Source organism: Seriola dumerili, unplaced genomic scaffold (genome assembly GCF_002260705.1).
Source record: "Seriola dumerili isolate Sdu_G_001 unplaced genomic scaffold, Sdu_1.0 BDQW01000149.1, whole genome shotgun sequence".
Classification (NCBI taxonomy): domain Eukaryota; kingdom Metazoa; phylum Chordata; class Actinopteri; order Carangiformes; family Carangidae; genus Seriola; species Seriola dumerili.
In genome coordinates, this window is record NW_019174404.1 from 12,926,767 (window position 1) to 12,953,537 (window position 26,771).

A 26,771-nucleotide genomic window follows, 5' to 3' on the forward strand; every position below is an offset into this window, starting at 1 on the left:
CTTGAATTACATCTCCTACCTGTGCACCGTCCAATTTTAAATATAGAGTGGCAAGGACAGGGCAAACATACTGAGTACAAAGCCTCAAAACAAGGACACCGTTTAATTTGACAGTTTCCGGGTTTGAGCGCCAGGAAAGGATGGACGACTTTTTTCGGTGTGTTGTTGCCTCTTAGTCGAGTGTCAGACGAGTTCAACCAACTTTAAACATATGTGTAGTTGTGTATTTGTTAGACGAACTCACTCAACCTCTTTTAGTAGGGTAACATTTCCAAATCAGTTCAGGATTTTACTGTGCCAAGCGGTGCTGTACGTTCTTCTTGTTATTGTCAGCCATGTCAAGCTAAACAGACACTTAAACATAACCGGAAATGCACTGTTCTGGATTTCATCGTAAAATACACCACAACACACCTGGGGGTAGGCGTTTTATTCTGAAAATTCAAAAAGTTGGCTGAACGTCCTAATTGTTGTTGTGCCCTACTTGACGCTGGTACAGCCACTAGTTGCACGCATTTTGATACGTTGTATTTTTCTTACATTGTATATTGTAAGTGGCCTTGAGGCATCTGGTTGTACTCGTACTTTGACAGGTCTTTTTTGTAGTCGACACGGATAACATGTTTGACGCATGTGTTGTTTTGTAGTGGGCTTTCAGAAAGAGTTGTCGTTAGGCCTGTGCGGGTTATTTCCATCACTGCTAACAAGTCCCTAAACAGAAATGTCACTAGAGGACTATGAAAGACATTTCGACTCGCTAAATTCAGATTTGGGCGGCGGGTCTGTGGTCAGTGAGCGATCAGCGTTGGGCACATTTAATGGCGAAGAGGAAAAGTTGCACTACATTCCTATCCGGATCCTCGGGAGAGGGGCGTTTGGTGAAGCAACTCTGTACAGAAGAACGGAGGTAAGTCGGGTTGCAGTCCAAGCACAATTTTGTTTTCTCACTGTAATAACAACAACATGACAAGGAAAACGTGTCTTATTCAAGTTTACATCGTCCCCACAACTTTTTCTTGGACAAACATGGGGTCTCACATTCAGAAATGATGAGAACCCTTGCCTACTTTGAAATCATACTGATTACATACAGTACTTTATATCAGAAATGTCTAGTTAATAGTGCTACATCTTTGTTTTCTCTGTGGCTTATTGTGATTGACTGTACAGTATGTGTCTGGCTAACTGAATTCCTCACTGTTCCCCTGTTTCCATACCCCTGTGAGAAATTCTTGAGTGTGAACAAGATAAATGACTTTCCCATGCCTTGCTTCTTTATCCTGGCTGCACATACTGCCATCCCTTCCTCCAGAGAATGTGTTTTGAAGTAATTATATATCAGAAAAGACGATTTTCCTTGTCTGTCTATTCAGGTAGATATAACAGTAGAAAGGCATAATTGTGTGCTTTCAGTCACCCTATTTTGGGACTCTTTACCAGCATTACTAAATGACATGTCTCCTCTGGCTTTCCAAGGACAACTCTCTGGTGGTATGGAAAGAGGTGGAGCTAAACTCGCTCTCAGAAAAGGAGCGCAGAGATGTCATGAATGAAATCAGCATCCTCTCCATCCTGGAGCACAACAACATCATAGCCTACTTCAACCACTTCATGGATAAAAACACTCTGCTTATTGAGTTGGAGTATTGCAATGGTAAGAAAATACACTGTCGGTGTCCACTCTGAAGACTTGATAAAGATTAGTTTGAATGCTGCTCAGCTGTGACAGAACGCTAAACAGTGTTGTCATCACAGGAGGAAATCTGTATGATAAAATCAACCAACAGAAGGGGAAACTTTTCACTGAGGAGGTATGATTGCAACATTGCACGCCGGTTTACTTTATGCAAAACAGACTATTATATCCTTACGTTTCACATGTTTCTTTAGGTGGTCATATGGTACCTGTACCAAATTGCCTCAGCAGTGGCCCACATTCACAAGGCAGGGATATTACACAGGTTAGATCTGCAGCCCATTTTCATGCCCTTATTGAAAACATTTGGCAGGTAACATGACTTTCTATTTAGTGTTTTTTTTTTTTTTGGTAATGGAACCATTCTGTTTTAATTGCAGAGATATCAAAACTCTGAACATTTTCCTGACCAAGACTGACCTCATCAAGCTGGGTGACTATGGCCTTGCAAAGAAGCTAGACTCTGAGTTTTCAATGGCAGAGACTGTAAGTTGTGATTTTTTTTTTTTTTTTCATGATTTAGTAAATATTAACTGAATGTGACGCAGTGGTTAAATACTCTCTTCACTGTGTTGACTCTTGGTGTAGTTGTTATGTGGTTCCTGAGTGTGTGTGTTATCTTTTTTTGGGTGTTGCCACATTATTTAGCACCCCAGTCAACATAAATCCAGAGGAAAGCATAGTGTCTTCACCATTTTCTATAACACTTTGAAACTGAGGTATAACTGTTGATTAGTTCATCACATCCAACACAGTGAGATTAAAACACGTACCTTACAAATACAGTGAGTGCGTACAGTTAATATTCTCTCGCCAACCTTGGAAGCTCTGGTTGTTTGAGTCTTGATAGTTGATCACAGATTATAAAAGGCTGTGGGTGTTTGCTGACTGCAAATTTACTTTGTAAATACTCACTATTTGAGGTATAGCACTACACAATTTCATGGCATAGCTCCTTCTGCATCACTTCAGGTACATGTTTTACTAATGTTTTTGCACTTTTTCTTTGTAAATCCAGTGTGTGGGAACTCCATATTACATGTCACCTGAATTGTGCCAGGGAGCGAAGTACAACTTCAAATCAGACATCTGGGCCATGGGTTGTGTACTTTTTGAAGTCTTAACTCTTACAAGAACATTTGATGCAACGGTAGGTTTGCTAAAAATTGTTTTTAATTAATTGCATTAATCAGAATATTGGATTTATTTCATCAGAATGAGTTGATTGCCTTTGTGTCCATGCAGAACCCTTTGAACCTCTGTGTGAAAATAGTCCAGGGCAACTGGACAATGGAAGTGAACTCAGATGTTTATTCGTCCGCACTGATCAAGCTGGTGTATGAGTGCCTCGATCAAGTGAGTCAGGGGAATAATCAGATGTTCCTGTTTCCAATCATTACAAAATGAAAGGTTTTGATGCCAGGGATAATGCTGCATCCTAATCAAAAAGCTGGCCTTCATGAGGGATATCAATCTCAATGTAAGTCCCTGTGTTCTTTTTGTGTCGCAGGATCCTGTAAAGAGGCCTACAGCTGAGCAAATTCTGGACCAGCCGTACATCTCTTGCTGCCGACAGTAAGTTACGTGAAATGAAAAAAGCGTTTTTTGATTGTCTTGATAAGAAAATATTTCAGATTCTGTTGGATGCAATGAATATACAGTCAAAACACCCATGGCAACTTCATTCTTGTTAGGGAGCTTGAAGAGCGTGTTGCCCTGCTGAATTCAGCGATGAAGAAACCTAAGTAAGTTATACTTGTTTGATATTCTCCATTGTAATAGCCTGTCTGTCATCCCTTAAGTATGAGTTTATACCTGATTTGTTGTCATGGCTGTACCATAGGCTGAGTACAGTGACAGAAACTCCTGTTGCCGTGGTGACCACACGCTCAAGGGAGGTGTACTTCTGGGGGGGAGGGAAGTTCACCCCCCAAAAACTGGACACGTTTAAAGGAGGCAGCAGTGCCCAACATGTGTGTGCAGGAGAGAGTCACTTTGCAGTGGTGACAGTGGAAAAGGAGCTCTACACTTGGGCTGTGAGTATTTGGGACAGATGGAATGAATCTAGTTGTTCCTGTGGTTCACTACAAGAAACTTTATCATCTTTCTACTCAGAATGTCCAAGGTGGAGCAAAGATGGTGGGCCAGCTGGGACATGGAGACCAGGCCTCGTACCGGCAGCCAAAGAGGGTGGAGAAGCTTCAGGGGAAGGCCATCCGACAGGTGGCATGCGGGGCTGACTTCACTGCCTGTGTCACCGGTGAGTGAAGAAAGCTTCCTGTGGAAAGAGGAACTGGGGGGAAAAAAAAGAGAAATCTGTAAAGTCAAATTTTTTCTAATGAGCCCTCTGCTGCTGCTTTTGCAGATGAGGACCAGATGTACATGTTTGGGTCAGACTATTATGGGTGCATTGGAGTGGAAGGCGAGCACGGCATTGAGATTTTGGAGCCAGTGCTTTTGGAGTTTTTTGAGGAGCGGCCTGTCCATCAGGTTTCGTGTGGGGACAACCATGTGGTGGTCCTGACTCAGAGTGGGGAAATCTACTCCTGGGGCTGCGGAGAGTATGGTACATAGGGTTGCTGTATGTACTGTTGTTTTGTGCTGATGCTGTTAAGCCTTTTGCCAGGTTGTTTTTGCTCTTACATGTGTAGCCTGCAGGTGGAGACAGTGGCCCTTTTAATATACAGTAATACTAAGTGTTCCTTGTGAAAATTGCTCTGTTTTCCTGCTGCAGGGCGTCTTGGCCTGGAATGTGAGGATGACTTCTCTTCTCCGATGCAAGTAAGATTTTGTTCCTCATTCTGGCATATTTGTGACTGTACTAAAGCCTTACAGGAGCCAGTTAGATACAAAGTGTTTCAAGCAATATGATACAATAATCTTATTTGTAGCTATTTATTTCAAAAGTACTGTCTGTTTTCTGGTTTTCCCAGGTGGAGATCCCTAAAGGTGCCATCATCTCCTCAGTGTCATGTAGCAGCGATGGAACCTTCTATTTGACAGAAACCGGCAAAGTCCTAGCATGTGGAAACAATGAATTCAACAAGCTTGGCCTGAACCAGGGAATCTCTGGTCTCAAAAACCATCCCGGAGAGGTACTGGGTTATACTTAAAGGGCTGTATTATTTTAGAGACTTTAGGGGACACAGCTGTATTTATATGTTGGTTTTCCTGTTCACCAACCCAGGGTTACCAGGGGATCCCGTACATCACCACACTGACCTTGGTAAAGCAGCTGTCACGATACACGATCCAGGCCATATCTCCAGGGAAGACCCATACAGCTGCAATTGATGGTACTGCAAAAACAGTAGTTTAGTTCTCTTGCAGGTGATAATTGTCACCATTTCAAAGAAATGTCATTTCATATGATTTCTGACTTTACAGAACGTGGTCGTCTGATCACCTTTGGTTGCAACAAGTATGGACAGCTGGGTGTAAAGGACTTTAAGAAACATCATGGTGTCCAAGTCCTTGTTGGACCCTTTGGAGGGAAGATAGTGACTAAAGTGTCCTGTGGAGATGGCTTCACCATTGCAGCCACTGAAGGTGAGAACACATACAATGCTGCAGGGTATCTATGGCAATTATATATATATATATATATATATAAATATTTCCGGTTGTGTGACAATTTCATTTCTCCCAAGAACAGACTGCTGCAGACTTTTGGTCCTGTGTGTTTATCGTCTTTATTTTCTATTAGACAATCAGATCTTTGCATGGGGAAACGCAGGAAACGGGCGACTTGGAATGCCCCATGAAAAGGGATTTGGCTCTGAGGTTTGCCCTGCCATGCCAAGACCAATCTTTGGTTCCCTCCATCATGTGCCAGACCTCTCTTGCTGTGGCTGGCACACCATTATCATAATGGGTTAGTAATCAGAACCAGACACGTGCACATTAATCTGGGGTAAGCAGCCAGCTGTCTAATAAATATATTTTCTTCCTTGCAGAGAAAGTACTCAACTCCAAGACTATTCGCTCTAACAGCAGTGGACTATCAGTTGGTAGTGGTAAGTGCTTTTCTTTCTTTTCAGTCACTGATTTGCGTACTGGTTAATTTTCTTTGCCAGAACAACAAGTCTGCATTGTTTTAGTGTGTTCTCCTTGTCTGTGTGTATAAAGCACTGGGCCAGGAGGCGTCTACATCCACAGTGGATCTGGACATAGAACCTGGTGCAGCAACAGAGTACCGTGACAGGGTTCTTGGGGGTACACGGGAGGTTAATACAGAGGAGTGCCTCATGGAGACCCCGATGATGTCAATGACAAATCAGACTGGGGACAGCTCCTGCCCTCTCTGGCTTAGAAAGGTTTGTTATGATGAAAGCACCAAGGAATAAGGAATCTTTTGATTGAATCAGAAAATATAAACATTTGAATGAAGACTCACCGTGCCCTAATTCCAACAGGAGCTTGAGGACGCAGAGTTCATCCCAATGCCAGAAGAGTCTGAGCCATCCACTCCTGACCAGCTCTCTTCTTTCTCCGACAGCGTCACTCTACCTTATGAGGAGCTAAAAGAGCTGAAGGCTGCGGCAGCAGCTGTCAGCAGTAAGAAAGACCTATCGGTAATGCCAACATAGCTGTTATTTTCACTGATCTAGACATTATGTACTCTAAATAAACACTTAACATTTCACAATATTGCTGTTCATGTCTGCTTTCAACTTCTTCCTCTCTGGTTGTCTCCACAGACTAAACGAATGAGCTGTGATAACATGAATGGACATGATGTGGGTCGCATCTGCAAAAAAGGAGAATCAGGTGTATGCTGCAGTGCTAGTTGGGAGGTCACACAGGTATCAAATTCACACCAAGCAAATTATGAACCGATGAGAGCATACCTTTGCCACAGTACTTAACTGAACAGTTTATATTGCAGCTGCGAGAGACAGTCGCTCATCAAGAGATGAGAATCCAGATGCTCGAGAAGCAAGTGAGACAGTTTTCTCAAAGCCGACATCCTGCTTCAGAGCCAGCTTTGATCCATGTGCACTTGTAACAGCATAACCTGTATTCTTGCCGTGTCTAGGTCAGTGAGCAGCAGAGGGAGAATGAGAGGCTTTGGGCGGCAATTAATTGTTCAGCGCTACGGGAATCAGGATGTGACAGTAACGGAAACCATCACTCGGATCGTATGCCCGGGGATGGAGGAGGAGGAAGGGGAGGCGGATTCACAAACCATGGGAGCAGATCTGCAGGGGCCAGTGTGTGAGCAGCAACCTGTAGATTTCAAGATCATGGGAGAAGTGTCACAATTCATAGCACATATTGAATTTACAAGCTGGTTAAGTGGGAAGTGGTGGTTCGGTTAGAGGTGCAGAAGAGTGCATCCTCATGCCCACTCACAATGGTTACATTACAGTATACGTGTTTGGCTGAGTGCTTAAGTTGCATGATTACATTTAAATGCACATGTTATACTGTATGATACCTTGCGCACTCTCATATGCACACTTGTGTTCACCTGGGTGCAGTGATCTGGCTAGTTTCTCCACAGACTGAAATGTTGGCTGGATTCAACATGAAGCATTGGACCTTGACACCTGCGAGAGACAGTCTTATCATAGTGTTACTCTGCAATGTGAATGTTAAGTCCATGTGTTGGTGGTATTATTGTTGACTTTTAATGATGTCAACATTGAGGCTTCAGTCCTTCGTGCCTTGGATATTAGTATTTATCATGTAACAGGTAAGACCAGCTCATGCGAATAGGAAACCATTTGCTGATTCATCCATTAAGGTTTTAAGGTTTCCTTTTTCTTCAACTGTCTGGATTGGTAGCCGGTATGTTGTCCATACTTAATGTTGGCACAGTCTTTTAATGTGAAAACATAGCTTTCTTAAATGTCACTTTACTGGTGATAATTTCAATTACCTTCACCAAGGAGGTTATGTTTTCACCTGTGTCTGTTTATTTGTCAGAAAGTTACGCAAAAAGTACTCAACTGATTTGCTCTGAACTTGGTGGAGGGATGGGGCATGGGCCAGGAATGAGCCCATTAAATTATGTGGCAGATCTGGATCATTTACTCTGAATTTTAATTTTTTTCTCTCTCTGAAGTCTGGTGTATGGAGGTCTGTCTTGGAGGTCTCTCTGAGTGCTCTTCTGGATTCATCTGTTATTCTCAAAAGGTTAAAGTGCCTAAAACAATATAGTCTCTATACTTTGTCATATTTACCAGACACATTAGCTATTATAAATTTATTCTAGTTATCTCATGCAAATATATACTGTTTAAATTTGCAAGTTCTATTGTCATATAAAGAGCATTTGTGTGAAACACAAAACTACTGATTCATTTTTTAACAAGTAGGTTACTTTTTCTTATTGCCTTCTTTGACTCTTGAATTCTTGTTGGCACCGCACATGTTGGTCTATATATCTATATGTATGAACACTTGAACAGTTTTCTTAGAATGTGGAAAACGTGGAATTTAAAGCATTTATGAATTAGCTGACCTTGCAGCTCTAATGTTCTTTTCTTATTGTGTTTTTTAACTATTTTATCTGTCTTTGGTACTTTCAGAAATGTTTTTAAAAAATGCATTATTTGTGAAAGCAAATATCCAATTGCATTTTTTTGTTTGAGATAAGTTGGTTTTGTTTATTGTGTGTGTTGTGTAAAACCCTTTGTCATAGTTATCTTACAAGCTTTTAACTTGTGTTAACTTGTGAACTGTCGGATGTCAACAGTATAACACTGGCAGTGTTTTCATGCAGTAAAATGCAGCGTTAAATACAGTCAGAGCTATTGAAACCAAAATTAGAGCAAATATGACAATGCTGTGGCTTATGTGAATTTTTTTAATACGTGTTGACAGCATTTGAAATGTGGTTTACTTTTTACTGAGGTTTACCAAATATTGTGGAGATGTAACAGTAACGAACACTCCTCTCACAGTCACACTGTTGCTTCCTGATTTGCCATAAATAAAACTAACATCTGTCTGTTGTTACTTGTGTACAGTCAATATTTCCCACAATGTCAGCTAAAATATACTGTAACTTTTCTACTTGCTGATATTAACACGGGCTTTCCTTATAAAAAGCATCTAAAACTATCTTACACAGTTATGTTTAGTTAGGGAATATATTTAAGCAGTGGAGACGAGGTCTCTATCAAAAGGGATAAAACCAAACAATTCAGAGACGATTGACAATAACAAGATGGATGACTTAATGTGCTGATACATGAGGATTTGTTGTTCAACTGGTCCAGGACCAAAGCATCTGGGTCTGTTCATGTCGGCTCACTTGGATAATTTTTGCTGTGAAGATCCAGCTGGGAGTCGACCCTTCGTGTACACTTTGTGGTTCTGTCTTTTGCTCTTTTCCTGTAACACCTGATTAAAAGACATCAAATACCAATGAAAGACAGTAATACTCTCTGAAAATAATTGATTGAGCATTAAATTCCCTTAAAGTTGGGAAATGGAAGAAAAAAAAACAGCAACTGAATCCTACATTATTCCATATTGCAACCAGGAGGATCTTTTCATTAGTCTCCTTGCGGATGGCGTTCAAACTCTATATGCCCAATTTGTAATGCAGGCTCTGTTATCAATTTGTATTCTCCATGCCAAAGATAATCCTGATGATATCACTACCCGTCACCATGTTGTCATGATGAATTGGTAAAGTGGCTCTTTAAAGAGGTAAAAATCTTACTGGCCTACCTCTGGAGTTTTGCTTCTGCTGTGAGTTTTCCAGAACTCCTCAATGGCAGATCCTTTGGTCCTATTAACATAGGAGTTGAAGACTTGACGATGTGATCGGCTCACCTTTTTACAGATATGGACATGTTTTTCTAACCTGTCACTTTTAAACTTTCTGTTGCAGATTGTGCAAGGAAGTAGCTGGAAGTTGGTGTCTGTACTATTCATGAGTCCCAGCTTCTCTTTGTGCGGTCTGCTGAAATGACAGGGACTAGAAACTGGTGGGAGAGTTGATTCCCAAGATATTTTACGTTCTGCACCTCTGTGGTTTTCTATTGCCAGTCTATGAGCAAGTTTCTCTTGAGTTATTTGAGGTATGTCTTGTTCATCATATGAACAGCGCATGTCCTTATATATTCTTTCCATATATTTCTTCTCTCTTGGCCAACCTATGTTGCTTATAGAATTCTTATATTGTTCTCTTTCTTTTGCTTCCTCTAGTCCATCCTGTGGCCCCACACCTGCTTTTCCCCTAATGTATTGATCTTTTTCATCCCCTTTTCCTCTGATATGCTCTGTCACATTTTCCCATCTCAATTTGTTCAGCTCTCCACTCACTTTTTTCTTATTTACTGTATTGTTAAGACTCCCTTTATTTCCAGGTCTTTTTGACTGGGGACACTCTGCAATTTCTATTTCCCTTCTTTTCCATCTGGCCCCCTCTTCTTCATGTGCATTTCTCATTCTGTCCTCATTCCTCTGATCTTGCTTCCTCCTAAGTTGTTTAACATCCTCCTTCCTTCTTTCCTGCATCAATATTTCTCCGCTTCTCAGTGCTTCTCTTCTGTGCTGCTCAGACAGCTTGGTTTTTGTGTGAGCTTTTCCCCTCTCTGCTTGTCCCCCATCATGCATCTCCTTCTCACTTGTCATCTCATCATTACCTGCAGCAACTGCAACACTATCCCTCTGGATCTTTTGTCTTATTACTTCCTCAACCCTCCACAGCTTCTCCTGTAGCATTAGTTCTTTTGCATGAATTGCTCTGGCCATCTGCAGTTCTCCACTGGGCAGTCTGTGTGAGTCTTTTCTTGTATGCTGGGATCCAGTGGTCTTTCTGATGTCATTTAAATTATGTTCTTGGGGCAAAAAAGAGCCTCTTTGTTGTTTTGTAATAGTGATTTTTTCAAAATCATACAGATCAAGTGAGTCTTGTGTCCTGGAGTTGAGAGGTCTTCTGTGGCTAACAGGCTTGTTTGGAAATGGGCGGCCTACTCCATCTGCTCTCCTGCCATGTTGAACTTGAGTATAGACATTTCCTTGTCTTTGTCCTGGAATATCATGCTGCCCATGAGGACTGAGACTTCTTCTTGTGTATGTGCTCATGACTTCAATTGTTGTAGAAGGTAATTTCTTTGAGATGGATCTGTTGGTTCATAGATCTTTGCAAAAAGACAGCTTAGCCCACCACATCAGCCACTAAAGGTTTTTTCTTGTATAATTTCTAGGAAAAAAAACAAGCAGGAAAATAGAGCAAGGTTAAAATAGAAAAAAGTATAGAACTGTAAGGCTTTGGTTATATCTCAAGTATGTGATTATTTGTATCAAATAAGAGCGCATGCGACCCAAGTCAGTCTCAAGTTACCCAAGCAGTTCTGTCAGTGTAATCAGTCTCTAGTCAAAAAAATCAGGTAAGAGCAAATACAGAAAAAGCAATCCCATAAGATACAAACTGTGAAAGCAGGTGATACAAATAGACAGTTCATTGCACAGGTGCTTAGGTACAACTTGACATTTCATTCTTGGCCTTGAAAACAACAATTGACAATTGACACAATCTTTCTTAGCGGAAGACGATTGCTAAGTTGAGCACTGAGCACTTTTGGAACTTTTTGTCTATGTCTGCTTAAAAATAGCTTAAGCTTGCCGATGAAGACTGTGATACGCTCAAAAGGGCTCAAGAACATGCAAGTAATTTGACCTTGAGGGGAAATTGTTTGGTTAACACTTGTTTAACAAGTCAAGAATGAGCTGTCACTGTTCACCTTTTAAACCAACATGGACTAGAAATGCTCAAAGTAATGGAGACTTCAAATATCTGCAGTTCAATGACAAATGAGTTCATTTGCTGTAGAAGACAAAGTGGTACGGTGGAAACTCTAGAACAAGCAAATGGATCTTGATTGGATTTTTTTTAATCAAGTCTGTAGATGTCTCATTTCATGAACAGCATAAATAAAAAAGGGAAAGTAGTTAGAAAACTCTCTAATACAATACTTTAACAAAACACTGCTTATATGGGATATCTTGATTTCTTTGCATAACAGTTGCTAACCAAATGGAAGTGGTCAATACCGGGAAAATTTTTTTAGCGAGCTACTTTCTACTTACCAGTGTATGTACTCCAGTTGTAACTGACACATTTTCCTAAAATCTCTTAACAGATTTAAAACACAATTGTGAGTCGTCTGAATTCAATGTAACACTGCGTTTAGATGAAAATCGGAGAGCACCCGAAATAACTGTTTCGACTCCTTTATCCCAAGTTTACACTCGTTGCCTAGAGACCAAGTATCTCGGGTGTTTTCTGATTGGACCGCTAAACATCACTTCCTGAAGCAGAGTCCCGTATGTTTTCAAACGGAGGTCTGTTGGAACTGGATGGTCATCTTACAGATTTCCAACGATATTCAGGTGATTATCTTACAGATAGCGAGCTATTTCATATTCATACAGTCTAAATATGAAGCTAAACCTACGAATTATCTAGCTTGCAAATCGTTTGAATACAAATGAATTAGTGTTAGCATAGCTTGTAGCTGTAATGTAGCACCTGCATGATGCTGGGTTCCTTACACACAACACACAGCACTGAAGTACTGTCTTATTTGTGTTTTTCTAGGTCCACTATGTCCAATGAAGACTTAATTTCAGTGGATTATGAAATTTTTGGCAGAGTCCAGGGTGTATTTTTTCGGAAATACACTCAAGTAAGTTTGACGAGCTTGTCTTCATGAACACAGTCTGGCCTTGACAAAAAACCCAAGGTCCTCTTATCCGGCTTGTTCAAACGTTTCCACCAGCAAAGTATATCCTTACTGATGAAGACAGTGATGAGCAGTTGAAAGCTTTAGAAAAAGCTAATAAGTTGCCCTTGAGTCGAGATTTATTTCTACTACGTAATACATGTTTTGCTGGGGAAACCGATTCGATATCAAATAATACCAAGGCCAGAAAGAATGGGCCATAATTTATGAGATGAATACATCATTCACAGGCTACTACCCAATGATTTGCCAAACATTATATTGGTAGTATTCATACTTTGGGGACTGATCTGCCCACTCCTATTAGGCAACAATAAGTACCCTGTCCAATTGTTCCATGAGCTGTGACTCTTAACTACTACTCAATAATTTATGCACAGCTTTTTTCTTACTTGTATGAAATCACATCTATCCCATCCTACCCATGTTCTCCATCATAACCATCTGTGTCATTTTCCAGGCAGAGGGGAAGAAGCTTGGCCTGGTTGGATGGGTCCAAAACACAGGTGCAGGAACTGTTCTGGGGCAGCTACAAGGGCCACGCAACAAGGTGAAAGAAATGCAAGAATGGTTGAAATCCACTGGGAGCCCCAAGTCTCAAATAACCAAGGCGGAGTTCAAGAATGAGAAAATAGTTGACAGCCTAGAACACTCATCTTTTAACATAGTAAAATAAATGAACCCATATATTGTGCCTGTAAAATTAACTTTAAAGCAGATGTGTTATTTATTTAGTATTTTCATTTTTAGGAAGGCAACACATGAGTTGAAAATGTGTGTGTAAGTTAGGTCTCCTTAACATGTACAACACATGTAATTACATTAATAAATGGAAACTCTCTCTCAGTGGGCTCCATGTTTGAATATTTTTTGTAGTAACAACAATAAGGGGTTATTTGATGAGTTTAATTTTAAAAGGCCAAATCAGCAGTGTCGTCATAAGAGGTGACCACATGAGTTAGCAAAGACTGTAAGTGTGTTAGAATGGTACATTTGCAAACAAACCAGAGCCCCGCAAAAATCCTGCTGAGAAAACAGGCAATGGTATGACCTTGAAATCGGTCACGACTGTCTTCAAGGGCCTCCATAAAAACTGAACGAGACTGAGGGGAGCCAGAAGAACGACTTAATACTCAACAGAATGCTGCTGCCCTCCGTTGGCAAGGACTGAGCTCTGCAGACGACTGTGGGCAAACACTGACAACGATGTAGAATGTATTAATCCTCAATTTGTTTTAAATTGATCCATTGTGGAAATACTCATGAAGATCAAGTACCAAAATAAACTGCAGGATTAGTCCAGCTTCTTAGTAGCATATTTTCAAAAGGCATTTTAAATGGTCATGTCAGTGCAGGAATCACAAAGCTGTCATAGACTTGAACTGAGTTACTCCAAAAAAACACAGAGGCGTATTTGCAGTTACAGACTTTTGGTTTTACTTTAAAACTATCATGAGGAGCAGAGATGATAGGAACAGCTAATAAATACTAGGTGTGTTGACTGATTTGTTTGCTGCCTTAATAGGCCTTTTTCCCCCAAAAAAGTCACAGGTGTACATGATAAAATGAACTAACTGCTTCAGCATCATGTTCCTGTATTAAGATGCTGGCTCACTGTCACACTGTTTTGTCTTACTGGCATACTTAAATACAACAGAGCCATTGTTAGTGTTATTAGTAACACCTGTGCTTTTCCTACTATTAGAAAGTCAAACTAACTACTGTGTCAAGTACCTTCAGGTTGATAGTTACACTACACTACACACTAGTTATAGCTACACTTACAAAGGGGGCAACAAAGAAGTGAAAAAGTGGTATTCACAAGACTAAGACTAACATACAAAATTAACATCTATACACTTCTTAATGAGAAATTTGAATAGAGAAAATGTGACTTTATTCATAGGAATAAAACTACACACAAAATGTAAGATGGGTCATGAATGGAAAGATTCATAAGAATGAATAAGAGAAAACTTGCTAGGCTCCAGGAATCAGGTGAAATTTTACTTGTACATAAACTTTAATTTGAAAATACAAGGATAATAAAATGGCAGTTATTAAAATGCAACGTTGTGTCAGTCTATAAACACGAGATAACACACTTCGTACAGTAGGTGGCGGTATGCAAGTTACAAGCTGGTTGCAACTTTCCATTGATCCAAAGAAAAAGAAGGACGAGGTCCTTCACACCAGAAGATGGCGCTGTCAGCGTCAAATGTTAGCTCTTACGTTCATGTCTTTGTTTCACGTTGACTGTAAACAGTAGCTAGGTGTGTTGATTTTAGTCAGGTTTTAGTCCGTTTTATTGTTGATTTTAATGAGTTTTGAAACCAGAAGTATTTTGAATATGTCACCGTCAAAAAGTTATCGTTGGAACTCGTGGAACTAGCTAGCGTTGAGCTAATGTCTCTGGACGTTAGGTAGCAACGGACAAGTTATGTTATTGCTTGTAGTCGGTCAGGACAGGGAAGAGACTAAACATACCAACTGAATTTAATGAACACCATGATTAAGTGTTTGCCCAAAGAGGTTCAGGGGAAACTTCGCTCCGGTGTCGCCATCCCCTCCCTTCAACAGTGCGTAGAGGAGCTCATCCTAAACAGCATCGATGCCGGAGCGACCTGTGTAGGAGTCAGGATGGACATGGAGGCGTTCAAAGTTCAGGTAATCGACAACGGCGCTGGGATGAGCGTTGAGGATATGGAGTGTGTGGGAAACCGATACCACACAAGCAAGTGCAACTCTCTTGAAAACTTGGACAACCTCAGGTGGTATGGATTTAGAGGAGAAGCCTTGGCGAGTATAGTTTCTTTGGCCGCACTTGTTGAAATCACATCCCGAACCAGATCATCCGTGAAAACAAACGTGAAAATGTTCAAGAACGCCAAAGGTTTGGATGTCTTCGAAGCAGAGACTGCTCGACCGTCTGCAGGGACAACTATCGTCATTTGTAACTTCTTCCACAACATGCCAGTCCGGAGGAAGAGGATGGATGCTGTCCTGGAGGGTGAGAGGATCAGACACAGAGTGGAGGCTATTTCTCTGATGCATCCCTCTGTGTCTTTCACCCTGAAGAATGACTGCACGGGAGTCATGACGGTGCAGCTTCCCAAAGCCAAAAACACTTACCACAGGTTTGTTCAGATACACAGCCTTGGGCGAGCACAGAAACTGGGAGAAATTTGCTACACACATGGACAGTTTGAAGTGACGGGTTACATTGGCAGAGAGGGCCACTACAACAACAGTTTACAGTTCCTGTATGTAAATGATAGACTGCTGCTGAAAACACAGATACACAAGCTGTTGAGTTTTCTCCTACGTAGACTGAGCAGTTCAAATCAGAAAAATGACAGTCCAGATGGGCAGTCTGCCATCAGGAGTCCAAAGTTAAAACGAAACCAAGACCTGCATGGAGTATATATCATCAACATCAAATGCTCTTACTCTGAGTATGACATCTGTCTTGAGCCTGCCAAAACTCTAATAGAGTTCAAAGATTGGGATGGCATTTTGCTCTGCATTGAAGAGGCAGTGAAAGCTTTCCTGAGAAAGGAGAACTTGGTGGCTGTGCTTTCTCAAGATGACTTGGACTGTGTGTCTCCTGAACTGTTTGGCACTGACAATATGGACCAAGAGGGGAACAACAGTGACGAAGGTGGCCAAGCAACTAGGAGTGCTTTCACACTAGATTGCAGTGTTGGAATGAAACTGGCATCTGAATCTGTTCATCGTAAGCGCAGAGATATTTCTGAGGATGGTGTTTGCCAGGAGTCTGGTCTGATGGAATGTGAAGAAACTGAAGCTGAACAGATACCCACAAGTGACATGGAAAAGATACAAAGTGAAGGATGCATATATGAAGAATGTAGAGATGAGCCCCGATGTGATCTGGCTCAACTGGAACCTGCATCTGATGATAACAGAATTGAAGTAGAGGAGCCAACATTCAGTAAAGCTGGGGAAGGCTCTCAATTTTTATGCCTGTCAAGTCACTCACAACTTTCAAATGAAAGAGACATATTGAATAGTTCTACCTCAACCAGCAATGTGACTTTACCAGACTGCATCACTCAACAAATTCATCCTGATTTATACAGTATCGAGCAATTATTACCTGACTGTCAGGGTCCAGGAGGACACAGACGGACATTGATAAGTAACAGAAAGATCAGTCTGTCTGATCCATTCATTCATCAAAGCTTGCATACTCATGACCTGTCCCAAATCAACAAGTCAGTATTTCAGCAGCAAAACCTAGCACAGAAAGGTGATGAGAGATCCTTTGCATCAAAGTGCAAAATTTCACTGGATGCAAGCCATGACAGATCTTGTCGGAAACAATGCGAAGACTTTGATCCTATTGTTCCCTCAAAGATTCCCAGATATGTATCCTGTCAAAGGTTTTCTTTACCCAAAGAATCTGGATCTCTTGACAACTTTAGAAGAGTATTTGGTAAATGTGATGAAATAAAATTACCCTCTTTGGAGACTCATTTACAGAACAATGCTAGGCTTCCACAGGCAAACACAGGCCTTATTTCGAATCCCCAGAATTTGTCAGTTTGTCAAAAAGATCAGCAAGATGTTGATCTTACACAGCCACAAAAAAAGGAGACACAGAGCAGCCTCCGAAGCCCAGCAACCCTCTCAGTTTTCACTAAACTAAAACCAGTCTCTGCTCAGAATAAAGGCAAAAAATCTTTGGCTTCTAAACTCTGTCATTTGAAACAGCACAGGACAGAAGCTTCAAAGGTGTTACCGCACTTTTCCAGGACTACCTCAGAGGACAGTAGCTGTCTCAGCAGTGGTAATGATATCCAAGACAGCAACAACAATGAGAATCCCTGTGACACTGCACTGAACCCTGAGCCAGTCTCATGTAGCAATACAAACCCTCAATTGTGTGAGAAGGAAGGGGATACAACATCAGGTGACTGGCTTCATCACTACGATACATCAGTGGGAAAGAATGTTTACATCAACAGAGTGACTGGGCTTAGCAAATACGAGGATCCATCCACTGAAGAAACACATGTGCGCTGTACATCTGATGTCACCAATATGGCAGTTAGTGTCATCTCTGAAACAGGTACGCTAGTAGACATATTTGTTGACATAATGGTACCAGGAAATAGTAGTCGAATCATTCCATGTCAAATCAACAGAAACCTCCCGACCGGCCATCTGGGAACTCGGGAAATATGCAACTGTAGGCTAACCATTTTATAAGTTAAAGACATCAAATAGCGTAGAACAGTCCCTGAAAATGTCAAGCATGTAGCATGAATAGTCGAATGACTTATGGAACTTTTTTAGCAACACATGTTTAATAGGGCCACAACCCCTTTTTTATATCTCAGAAACTAAAGGAGATACGGGGCAGAAATTTTGCATACTCATTGTTGGGTACAATGACCTTAGTCACGTGAAGTTTGAAGCTAGTCACAGACCATCCCATGATGGCCACTTGGGAAAACTTTACAAAATCTGTTGATTTGACATGGAATTACTAGTCATCAATAAGGATGAAAACCTTCGCGGTGATTGATTTAACCGAGAAAATGGATAAACAGTCATGTGGATCAAGTGTTAGCCATAATGCCCATGTTTACTTTCATGCTCATGTAGGGATGGAATACAGGTGTTACCCATTTCAGGTGGATCTAGTGTTGCCCTTCCTGCCTAGATCCAGGACAGAGAGAGTGATTAGTTCAGGGCTTGATGACAGAGGTACCTCACGGACAGATCAGATTGTAGACTGTAAGGACCTAACACACACTGTACAAAATCATCACCAGCTTGTTTGTGTTTACACGTAATCTTGTCTGCCCTCACAGATGATGATGGTGAGAGCTCCAATTCACTTTCTTCATTGTACTCGAAATGGAAAAATCCTGTGTTTGTCCGACCTCCTATGGTAAATAATGTTTTCTTTGTATTAGAACGCATTTGTGAGCCTTTGGTTTTTTTTTTTTTTTAAATAATTTAATGATTCATTATGAATTTTACCTACAGGTTGGTGTGGACATATCAAATGGGCAAGCTGATGGACTGGCTGTAAAGATCCATAACATCCTGTTTCCATACCGCTTTTCTAAGACCATGATTCACACAATGAAGGCACATTTGTCTTTTGGCTTCCTTTTTGAATATTCTGAAAAAATGTTCTTTATAATGCTTCAACCATTTCGTCTCCGTTGATGTTATAACGTAATTGCTATTTAATTACCTTACAGGTTATTCATCAAGTGGATAAGAAGTTTCTTGCATGTCTTATCGATACAAGAGACGAAGAACCTGCAGCGCACACTGAAACTGAAGGTATAGCCAGGAACCTCACTGTTTTGTCATTTATTGTTTTGCCAACATCTCATGCATTTGAATATTCGTGTGTGTATTGAAACTGCAGGAAATCTTCTGGTGCTGGTGGATCAACACGCTGCACACGAGAGAGTTCGGCTCGAAAATTTAGTTGCAGGTAAAAACTGCACAGTATTCATTTTGAGAATTAGATGTTAAATGAATTATGGTGTTGATGCGATGCTACTGTCTCAACTGTATGTGCGTTTACAGATTCCTATGAGGATGACCCAGATGCATCAGGGGAGAGACGTCTGTGTTCCTCAACCATCTTGCCACCTCTTGAGATCAATGTAACAGAAGAGGAGCTAAGGCTGCTTAGGTGTGTTTATCTACTGTATATGTACAGTACAACAGCATCACCAGTGGACTGACGTAAAGGCTGATACAGTATATTGAGAGTATAAAGTTTTTCATAGTATATCATAAGACAGTTCAATCAATACTTATTCAACATGGAAGCCACTCTCAGTGGCCTGTCCATTACAGTTGTGAGCCTCCAACTCCGGTGAGGATAAATCTCTAAGTCAGCATCTGATTTTCAGGACAGAATATTTCTAATTTAGTGAAAGTAGTCTACATTATTTTCTTAGTTTTTTGGTTTTTTTAGGCTCTATCATGTCGTTAGTCATACAATAGCTGATGCATAACCTGTGTCTTCTGTATTGGCCTATATGCGTTAGTAAAGGTGTTTAGAATACATAGGGTTTTTTTTACTTTGCTGTGATGATGATGTCATTGCTTGATGAACTACATACTCTGCAGCTGGACTTAAACTGGTTGAGGTTTAACAGCCTGAGACACCCAGCAGCAGATTTTGGCGATGAGGTGAAGGATGGTAGTAATAAAGATGACAAAAGGGGGATGGGCACAGTGACGCAGCCTCATTTCAACCCTGTGTTAACTCTGGGATGTTGCGTAGCACTTTGGTTCACATGTCATCATTAAGTAATGTCAGTGCTCCAATGTTCTTGTCTAGGCAGCCCGTATTAATGGTGTATGTCAAATTTCCTGCAAGATACAGTGTAAAAGGCCTCAGTTAAATCTATTAAACCCATTACACTGAAGTACACAGGTTGCTTTTGTGGACTGTATTTCTCTTGTACTTGGCGTCGTCAAAAAAATCATGTCAGCATTACCTCTGGACGGATACAGCCTAAATTGCAGTTCTGGGTAGTCATGCCATCTGTCTGATTTGGACTGGAGGCTGATGGTTCTGTAACTGCCAGAATCTGTATTCTGTAATCTGTAAATGTGTTAAACCACCATTCACCATTGCTGTGTGACGTTGCTTTGTATCGTTGAAACATGAGCACATCTCTTTCATTTATGTCAAACTGTTTAATTCCACGACTATAGTGAATACAGCAGTTAAGCTATTTTTTCCCCAACCCATTTGTCTAATATCAAAGACATTATAACATTGCATATAATGTATAACAATGTTTCTTGTATTTTCAAAGAACTGTGTACCCTTCCTCGAACAGGTCTTGTCAGGCAGATTTACGGAAATTGGGCCTGGAAGTGAAGTTCTCACAGGCAGCAGATCCACAAGTATTTGTGGGGAAGGTACCATTGTGCTTCATGGAAAAGGAGAGCAATGAGCTAAGGCGAGGGAGACCATCTGTTATCAAGCCTATAGTTGAGGTAAGACTTGTGAAACCTCAGTGTGGAGATAGTTAACTACATCACGCAATTAGCTAAGTGATGGTTTTACAGTTAAGTTTACCACTTTGCTTTATCTCACATCAGGAGTATCTACGAGAGCAGATTGAGGTAAGCTTGCAAGTGTCTTTCTACTTCCTAAATCTTTGTGGCGTAGAAAGGGGTCTTACAATTCCATAAAGGGTCAAATGTATTGTTTCTCTTATTGTTTCAGTTACTCCGCTCAACTGGTAGAGTGAGAGGAACTTTGCCTCTCACTGTGCTGAAAGTGCTTGCCTCCCTAGCATGTCACGGTAAAATGACATTATTTCTCTCCTTCAGTTTTTTTTTTTTTCTGCAGTGATGAGCCCAAAATCTTTATACTTATTTGTATACATGTACGCATTAAACAGGTGCCATCAAATTCAATGACAGCCTGAGCAGAGATGAATGCCACAGCTTGGTAGCATCCTTATCCTCCTGCCAGCTGCCCTTCCAGTGTGCCCATGGTCGTCCTTCCATTGCTCCCCTCGTAGACATCCTGCATTTGGACAAAGACCAGAAGGTACTAGAATGGAGTAGCACACTGAACCTTGGACTAAATGTAGTATTCAAGGCATCTTACAGCACAGCAATCTGGTGGTGACTAAGCATTCTTGTCTCTGCAGGAATTACAGAAACCCAACCTCCAAAAGCTGAGAAGAATGCATAAAGCTTGGGAACTATATGGAAATAGATAAGTGGGTGTGTGTTTTATGTTAAATGTCTAAATTAAATTTAAATTGTCAACAAAATGAATTCTAATCCATTAACAAAAATCACTTTATTAAACATGTCATAAATTAATAACATTTAGTTTTTACAAATGAAGGACATCACCGTTACATCACCAAGCACACAGAAAGATTAAATACTAAAATCAATGTTAAATTGACATTGATGAAACGTGATGCATCGTCAGAAAAGTAGAAAAAGGCCCATTGCAGTGACCACGTAAATATTTCAAAACTTGGAGTGCACTTGATCAAGGTGTATCCCTCAGGTTGTGCTTGAAAACACGCCCTCAGTCAATCAACTCCTTTGCCTTGAAGAATCCCTTAGATAAAATAAAAACCTGCCACACAGCCAGTGCAATTAAAAACAGTACATGGAGATGATGCTGAAGAGCAGCAATCATGCGTTGGTGGAACCTGTTTAAGGAAATGGGGGTCAAATAGTGTTAAAACTGTCAACCTTTTTTTAAACTGCTCAGTTAACTTGATAGTTTTGGAGGCAACAAGCACTGGAGGAAACTGAGTTCTGAACTGAGTTCAAACCCTTTTTCTGGCCCCAACCCAAACAACAGGTGATTTTTCTCTGTTGTTAAAGACACCGCCTGCTACACATGACACACTAGGATGTGGCCAAAAAATTAATAAATAAATTTAAATCCATAGAACAGTGCAACAGTTTTCTGCCCCAAGGGCAATTTGCTCTATCCATTTAGCATTTGTGTCTTGCATCTCTGTCCCTTGTTTCCTTAAGTAGTTAAAGTTATTTGCGATGGACTGTGAGAGGTACTCAAAATGTCTTATCTTCGCCTCAAGGGGGGTCAGTTTCTCCTCTTTTTTTCAACCGGTCAAAGAGGTTGCAACAGTCATATTTATCAAACCTGTTTAGATGCTGTGATCTCTGCATCATCTTCCTGCCGTCACAAAGTTCATCATGCATTGAATTATCAGAAATAGCTTGGATTCAAATTTGTGTTATTGGATATAACAATATTAACACTTAATAGTTCTTTGCTTCCGCTAATTAAGTTATTTGACAGAACATATTTAGGCTTTTGCCATCACTTGGATATCCCCAATTATGCATCTTAAAATAATCTAATAATTTATGTACTGTTTGTCCATTTGAGTTGGAATATTCCCCTTTATCACAAGTAGTTAATTGAGAAAAAAAACATGATTTATTTCTTACTATTTTAAATTATTTATTATTCAGCGAGTGGATCTGCTGTCTAAAAGCAAACATTAAACTTTTTCTGTTGTGAATGAAAACTTCTCCTTTGTGTACAACATGTGGCCAAAAGAATCAGTGATATGAGGAAAGACATCTCAGTTATCAACTCAGTGAATCCCTTGGACTCCCTTATATTGATATCTTCATATGAGACTAGACAAGTGATATCGTGATGTGTTTTATTTCCTGGCCTTAAAGGCTACAAAGTAATAAAGTGACAGATGGTATTAGACTCTTCCATCAAAATGGTTTTACTTTTTTGGTGATCAGATTAATTTTAACTCTGACCATCCCTAAAATATGAAATTAATAAGAAAAGCTTCATTGTACCCTTTTACATGAAAGGAAACACGATGGGAGTGTTTACATGACTAGCTTTATTCATTGCAGGATGTATTGACCGAAAGTGTTATTTTTCAATCACGCATTTTTGGCATGAAAATACAGTAAACTCACTGTTTCATTCACAAACTCGCCCATAGTAACAATCTAATAAAGTCTGCCACATGTTACAGCTGCAGTGTGATCGTCCACTTACCTTCAGATTAGTTGTAGTTCCTGGTTTTTCGCTGAATTCATATTCGCCTGTGACCAGCACATCTGTGTGGATGTCCTCTTGAAGAGCTGCAAACACCGGGTCCAACACGACATGCATCCGGAGGAAAACATGGTACCGTTCATGTGTTGTGATGGGAGAGAAGGATGATGCGTCTCCTGTCAAATGTGACCCCTCTCTCCTCCCCCCAAGTTCCGGGTCATGTCACGTGACTTCTCCGCCCCCAGATGCTCTCACCTCTCCTCTTCACCACCACCACCACCACCACCACCTCCTCCCGAAGTAAACAATTCAGCAGCATTTCATTATGTCTGCCAACAGCCCTCGATTCTTATCTTTGTAAAACGCAGTGCTGAAGTGCTGAGCTCACTGAGAGATGTCTGTCAGACTGTTAAGAACACCAGCCTTTTATTTCATAAGCGGGTTTAATATGTAAGCTATAGTCGACATAATGTATTTTTGAAATGGACGTGCAAAATGTGTCAAGTCGGCCTTGCAATGAAACCAGCTGTTATATTATTTAAAAAAAAAACAAAAACATTGGATCATTTTTGTCTATTCATAATCACTTAAGTAGGTAGCCTATCATTTACCCTTGATTAAATTATCACATCAAATCCAATTTTGATCGCCCAGGAAATGGTTGCATACGTGTATTTATAAATAGGCTCACGTTTCTCACCCCACATTGCATTCATTAGAAGCCGATATTTGTGAAAGGGAGTGAAAACTGTTGTCGGGCTTTCGTGCGGCAATGAAGCGGTGACGAGATCTAAGAAAAGCGTTTACATATTATTCGTGGAGTAAATCCACCAGAGGAAAGATGTCAAAATAATGCTCTTTTACCCCAAAATGTAGGCCTCTGTGGCTGTCAGTCTGACCCCCCCTCCCCCTCCGCGGATGGTACAGTCTTGGTTCATTCATAAAATTCTAGCAGAGCATAAAAGGAGGGGCTTGCATTCTAGTCGTCCAGTTACCAGGTATATACCTGGAGAAAAGACCCGAGCCGCTCTGCCCAGCGGAAGGCCAGAGTCATATTTGTCATTGATCAGGACTTGTGGGTTTTTTTTCCCTCGTGATGTATCATAACAACCTGACGCCTGACATGGATTCAGTCTCTCCCACCTGCCGGACAGAGTCTCCTGTCGGGACACTCTGCCAGAAGACGCAAGAAGAGGCGAGCTCTCCCGCCGCCTCCTCGGAGAGCAATGCAAAGGTATGAATGGCTTTGTTGATCATATATATTCAACATGCAGCCCGCGGGGGGGAGGAGGGGGGGGGGGGGCACCCCATTTACAAGCAGATATAACAACCCTTTTTTATTTGATTCACAGACTGAGTGTCCTAATGCTTTTTATCTTGGTGGTGGGGGGAGGGGGAGGTGGAACTGATTGATAAGATTTTAATTAACTGGGTGCGCTTTAATTTTTCAACATCATTTTTTTTAATATACTTGATTATATAATTGAACCTGAGATCGGCGCAGGTGATGTGACAGAATTGCACTGTAGGTCGTCTTGTTATGATTCCGACGTCCTGGGACCAAATGTGAGCGTGTCGATGCAGCGGTTCATTGAGAAAAATAAATCCATTCAGGAGACTCCACAGCATCTCTGCGTCAGTGTTGACGTCAGAAACAATGATAAAGTCAAATATTGATCTGGAGAAGGCTATTTCTGGTCGGGTAAATTTCAAGAAAATATAACACATGCAGGCTACCCTTTGTTTTAGACTCTAAACATATGATTAGTATGTTTCACTGATAACTGTCATCATAATAAGATTCACTTTAAACCACTAATAGCATGGGAATAGAATTATTAAAAAAAAAAATCTCTATTGTAGTCCTCATTGTTGATTTATTTCCATTTTTTTCAGGATGTCTGCCAAGATATGAGCGTTCAAGACACTCCATTTGTTCCAACAGTCACTGCAATTTCCTCTACCCCAGATTTCCAGTGGATGGTCCAGCCTACAATTATTACATCTGTCTCCCCGTCTCTGGGTAGCAAGCAAGCCAATGAACCGCAAAGCTCTCACAGGGCAACACCCAAAGCAGGCGGGAATAAGGGAAAAAATGCTGTCAGAAAGGGGAAAACAGAGCAGGTAGGTTAGCTCAGACGAAGTCTACCTGCTATTGGACAGAATAGTCAACAGTGTAAATTTACATATGTCAATCTGAATTCCTTGTGTGCAACAGTGCTATTGTGCATGCTCCTCTGGTGCCTTGTGCTGGCTGTATGCCTTCCTTAGGCAGTCAATTTATATTCAGGTCACAGCAAGTCTGCAACAATGGTCTATTTTTAGACGCATTGCAGCGAAACATGCTTTTGCCATTTTTCAGAGGGTGGATTGGCAGCGGATGTAGTGGATTAGGAGGTGAAATGGCTGGATTCTTCAAGGTAGTAACTGAATTATTCCTTTCACATCCCAGCTGTCTCCAGAGGAGGAAGAGAAAAAGAGGATAAGGAGGGAGAGGAATAAAATGGCCGCAGCAAAGTGTCGCAACAGACGGAGGGAACTCACAGATACACTGCAAACTGTAAGTAAACAGTGATGCATTTACTCAGCTGTCATTTGCACCCACTGTTACGTGTTTTCCCGTGTGGATGATTTTGGATGTCGATCTCTCTGAAGGAGACAGACAAGCTGGAGGAGGAGAAAGCAGCCCTGGAGACGGAAATAGCCAACCTCCTCAAAGAGAAAGAGAGGCTTGAATTTATCCTTGCTACACATAAACCAGTGTGCCAAATGTCAGAGGAGCTGGAGGCTATTTTCCAGGAGCCCGCGGGATCCCCAGAGCTACCGCCCAGTCCAGACGAGGACAGACTTCCAGAGGATGGCATCCAGGAAGCTCCTTCGCTCCAGGACATGGACATCCCCAGCGATCCGTCCACAGCCATCTCTGGGAACTCCAATATCTTGCTGTGTGCCAGCGCTGAAATCAACATCTGCGATCTCGAGCCCTCTCTGGACATTAAGGAGGGCCTGCTGGACAGTATGTTACCCAGTTTGGAAGAGAAAACCCCCATGGAGACGGCCCGGTCCGTGCCAGACATAGACCTGAGCAGTTCTCTCGGGGTCTCGGACTGGGAGACCTTGTACAAGTCTGTTTCGAGCGACCTGGAGCCTCTCAGCACTCCTGTGGTGACCTCCACCCCCACCTGCAGCAGCTACCTGTCTGTGTTCACATTTGCGTGTCCCGAGCTGGACTGTCTCACAGAGGGATTGGACAGCCATAAAGGTGGAGGGGGCAAAGCCGAATCTGTTGACATCCTCAACTCTCCAACTCTCCTAGCCTTATAATGTACAGAGGGAGATTACCTGTCTGATCTCTCTGGTTTCTCTGTTTGCAGGTTCTTGACTTTGAAACGATATGAACAACATATGCCACAGTATGCCGTAACACTTCAAGGAATACATTCATGAAATGTCTTGTGTGTGACTAAGCAAACATATAAACTTTCTCCAGATACATAGCCAACAGAGTGATGTAGCTAAAAGCATGGCTTTTACTTTAACAGGAGGGACTGAAGTAAGTTTTGATTTTAAAACGCATGCTGAGAAATTCCAAATAATTTTCAAAGCTCATATATATCTGATCTGTTCCTAGATCTAAGATGTAATGTGGAATTTAATGTTACAGTATGGTTTTGTGTTTTGGTGTCAATAGTATATTGATTGCTGTAAATGTTGTATTTACATATACATCTATGTTAAGTACCTGCATACCTCAATGTCATCAACTGTGGTTTGACCTCATTGTTAAAATGTTGAAAGTTTTCCATGAAAACAT

The 26,771-nt window shown here is 41.1% G+C and overlaps 5 protein-coding genes across 6 annotated transcripts; 4 read left to right on the top strand and 1 right to left on the bottom strand.

Annotated features, from left to right (window-relative positions):
• The first annotated feature begins 155 nt into the window (after nucleotides 1-155).
• Nucleotides 156-8,261, top strand: nek9 (NIMA related kinase 9). 2 transcript variants are annotated; one of them, XM_022750243.1, is made up of 23 exons: nucleotides 156-907; nucleotides 1,477-1,654; nucleotides 1,756-1,811; nucleotides 1,891-1,961; nucleotides 2,077-2,182; nucleotides 2,715-2,846; nucleotides 2,942-3,052; nucleotides 3,207-3,271; nucleotides 3,391-3,441; nucleotides 3,540-3,732; nucleotides 3,812-3,956; nucleotides 4,062-4,262; nucleotides 4,431-4,477; nucleotides 4,630-4,791; nucleotides 4,884-4,992; nucleotides 5,084-5,245; nucleotides 5,403-5,570; nucleotides 5,653-5,712; nucleotides 5,825-6,012; nucleotides 6,112-6,270; nucleotides 6,397-6,501; nucleotides 6,585-6,638; nucleotides 6,735-8,261. In XM_022750243.1, the coding sequence occupies exons 1-23, from the start codon at nucleotides 722-724 to the stop codon at nucleotides 6,915-6,917; spliced, it is 2,892 nt and encodes a 963-aa protein (XP_022605964.1). In that variant the 5' UTR covers nucleotides 156-721; the 3' UTR covers nucleotides 6,918-8,261. The 2 variants fall into 2 exon arrangements, with proteins under 2 accessions (XP_022605964.1, XP_022605965.1); XM_022750244.1 differs by lacking the exon at nucleotides 156-907 and having other exon boundaries at nucleotides 1,576-1,654; nucleotides 2,079-2,182.
• On the bottom strand, nucleotides 8,260-10,792 carry zc2hc1c (zinc finger C2HC-type containing 1C). Its single transcript, XM_022750997.1, has 3 exons — nucleotides 10,173-10,792; nucleotides 9,383-9,617; nucleotides 8,260-9,049 (listed from the first exon to the last, which is right to left on the bottom strand). The coding sequence occupies exons 1-3, from the start codon at nucleotides 10,742-10,744 to the stop codon at nucleotides 8,957-8,959; spliced, it is 900 nt and encodes a 299-aa protein (XP_022606718.1). The 5' UTR covers nucleotides 10,745-10,792; the 3' UTR covers nucleotides 8,260-8,956.
• A 1,171-nt stretch (nucleotides 10,793-11,963) lies between these two features.
• Nucleotides 11,964-13,256, top strand: acyp1 (acylphosphatase 1). The gene is made up of 3 exons (XM_022750245.1): nucleotides 11,964-12,052; nucleotides 12,261-12,348; nucleotides 12,866-13,256. The coding sequence occupies exons 2-3, from the start codon at nucleotides 12,268-12,270 to the stop codon at nucleotides 13,079-13,081; spliced, it is 297 nt and encodes a 98-aa protein (XP_022605966.1). The 5' UTR covers nucleotides 11,964-12,052; nucleotides 12,261-12,267; the 3' UTR covers nucleotides 13,082-13,256.
• Nucleotides 13,257-14,913: 1,657 nt separating this feature from the next.
• mlh3 (mutL homolog 3) lies at nucleotides 14,914-21,212 on the top strand. The gene is made up of 12 exons (XM_022751001.1): nucleotides 14,914-14,984; nucleotides 15,038-15,072; nucleotides 18,249-18,328; nucleotides 18,427-18,531; nucleotides 18,648-18,732; nucleotides 18,821-18,889; nucleotides 18,985-19,093; nucleotides 20,259-20,418; nucleotides 20,524-20,547; nucleotides 20,651-20,729; nucleotides 20,829-20,980; nucleotides 21,084-21,212. Exons 1-12 carry the CDS (start codon nucleotides 14,914-14,916, stop codon nucleotides 21,153-21,155), a joined length of 1,041 nt encoding a protein of 346 aa, XP_022606722.1. The 3' UTR covers nucleotides 21,156-21,212.
• Nucleotides 21,213-24,053: 2,841 nt separating this feature from the next.
• On the top strand, nucleotides 24,054-26,767 carry LOC111225857 (proto-oncogene c-Fos-like). The gene is made up of 4 exons (XM_022750896.1): nucleotides 24,054-24,191; nucleotides 24,854-25,081; nucleotides 25,410-25,517; nucleotides 25,613-26,767. The coding sequence occupies exons 1-4, from the start codon at nucleotides 24,054-24,056 to the stop codon at nucleotides 26,279-26,281; spliced, it is 1,143 nt and encodes a 380-aa protein (XP_022606617.1). The 3' UTR covers nucleotides 26,282-26,767.
• Nucleotides 26,768-26,771: the final 4 nt, after the last annotated feature.

Excerpts from the sequence above, each read along its gene's own strand:
- nek9 (XM_022750243.1), top strand. The coding sequence starts at position 722 with ATGTCACTAGAGGACTATGAAAGACATTTCGACTCGCTAAATTCAGAT. Across the intron at positions 3,053-3,206 it reads TGTATGAGTGCCTCGATCAA|GATCCTGTAAAGAGGCCTAC; the intron begins GTGAGTCAGGGG and ends TTTGTGTCGCAG. Across the intron at positions 5,571-5,652 it reads GCACACCATTATCATAATGG|AGAAAGTACTCAACTCCAAG; the intron begins GTTAGTAATCAG and ends TCTTCCTTGCAG.
- zc2hc1c (XM_022750997.1), bottom strand. The coding sequence starts at position 10,744 with ATGAGCACATACACAAGAAGAAGTCTCAGTCCTCATGGGCAGCATGAT. Across the intron at positions 9,618-10,172 it reads AGAAGCGGAGAAATATTGAT|CAGACCGCACAAAGAGAAGC; the intron begins GCAGGAAAGAAG and ends CTGTCATTTCAG. Across the intron at positions 9,050-9,382 it reads GCAGAAGCAAAACTCCAGAG|GTGTTACAGGAAAAGAGCAA; the intron begins GTAGGCCAGTAA and ends TCTTTTAATCAG.
- acyp1 (XM_022750245.1), top strand. The coding sequence starts at position 12,268 with ATGTCCAATGAAGACTTAATTTCAGTGGATTATGAAATTTTTGGCAGA. Across the intron at positions 12,349-12,865 it reads TTTTTCGGAAATACACTCAA|GCAGAGGGGAAGAAGCTTGG; the intron begins GTAAGTTTGACG and ends GTCATTTTCCAG.
- mlh3 (XM_022751001.1), top strand. The coding sequence starts at position 14,914 with ATGATTAAGTGTTTGCCCAAAGAGGTTCAGGGGAAACTTCGCTCCGGT. Across the intron at positions 15,073-18,248 it reads TGGAGGCGTTCAAAGTTCAG|ATGATGATGGTGAGAGCTCC; the intron begins GTAATCGACAAC and ends CTGCCCTCACAG. Across the intron at positions 20,981-21,083 it reads ATTTGGACAAAGACCAGAAG|GAATTACAGAAACCCAACCT; the intron begins GTACTAGAATGG and ends TTGTCTCTGCAG.
- LOC111225857 (XM_022750896.1), top strand. The coding sequence starts at position 24,054 with ATGTATCATAACAACCTGACGCCTGACATGGATTCAGTCTCTCCCACC. Across the intron at positions 24,192-24,853 it reads CCTCGGAGAGCAATGCAAAG|GATGTCTGCCAAGATATGAG; the intron begins GTATGAATGGCT and ends CATTTTTTTCAG. Across the intron at positions 25,082-25,409 it reads GAAAGGGGAAAACAGAGCAG|CTGTCTCCAGAGGAGGAAGA; the intron begins GTAGGTTAGCTC and ends TTCACATCCCAG.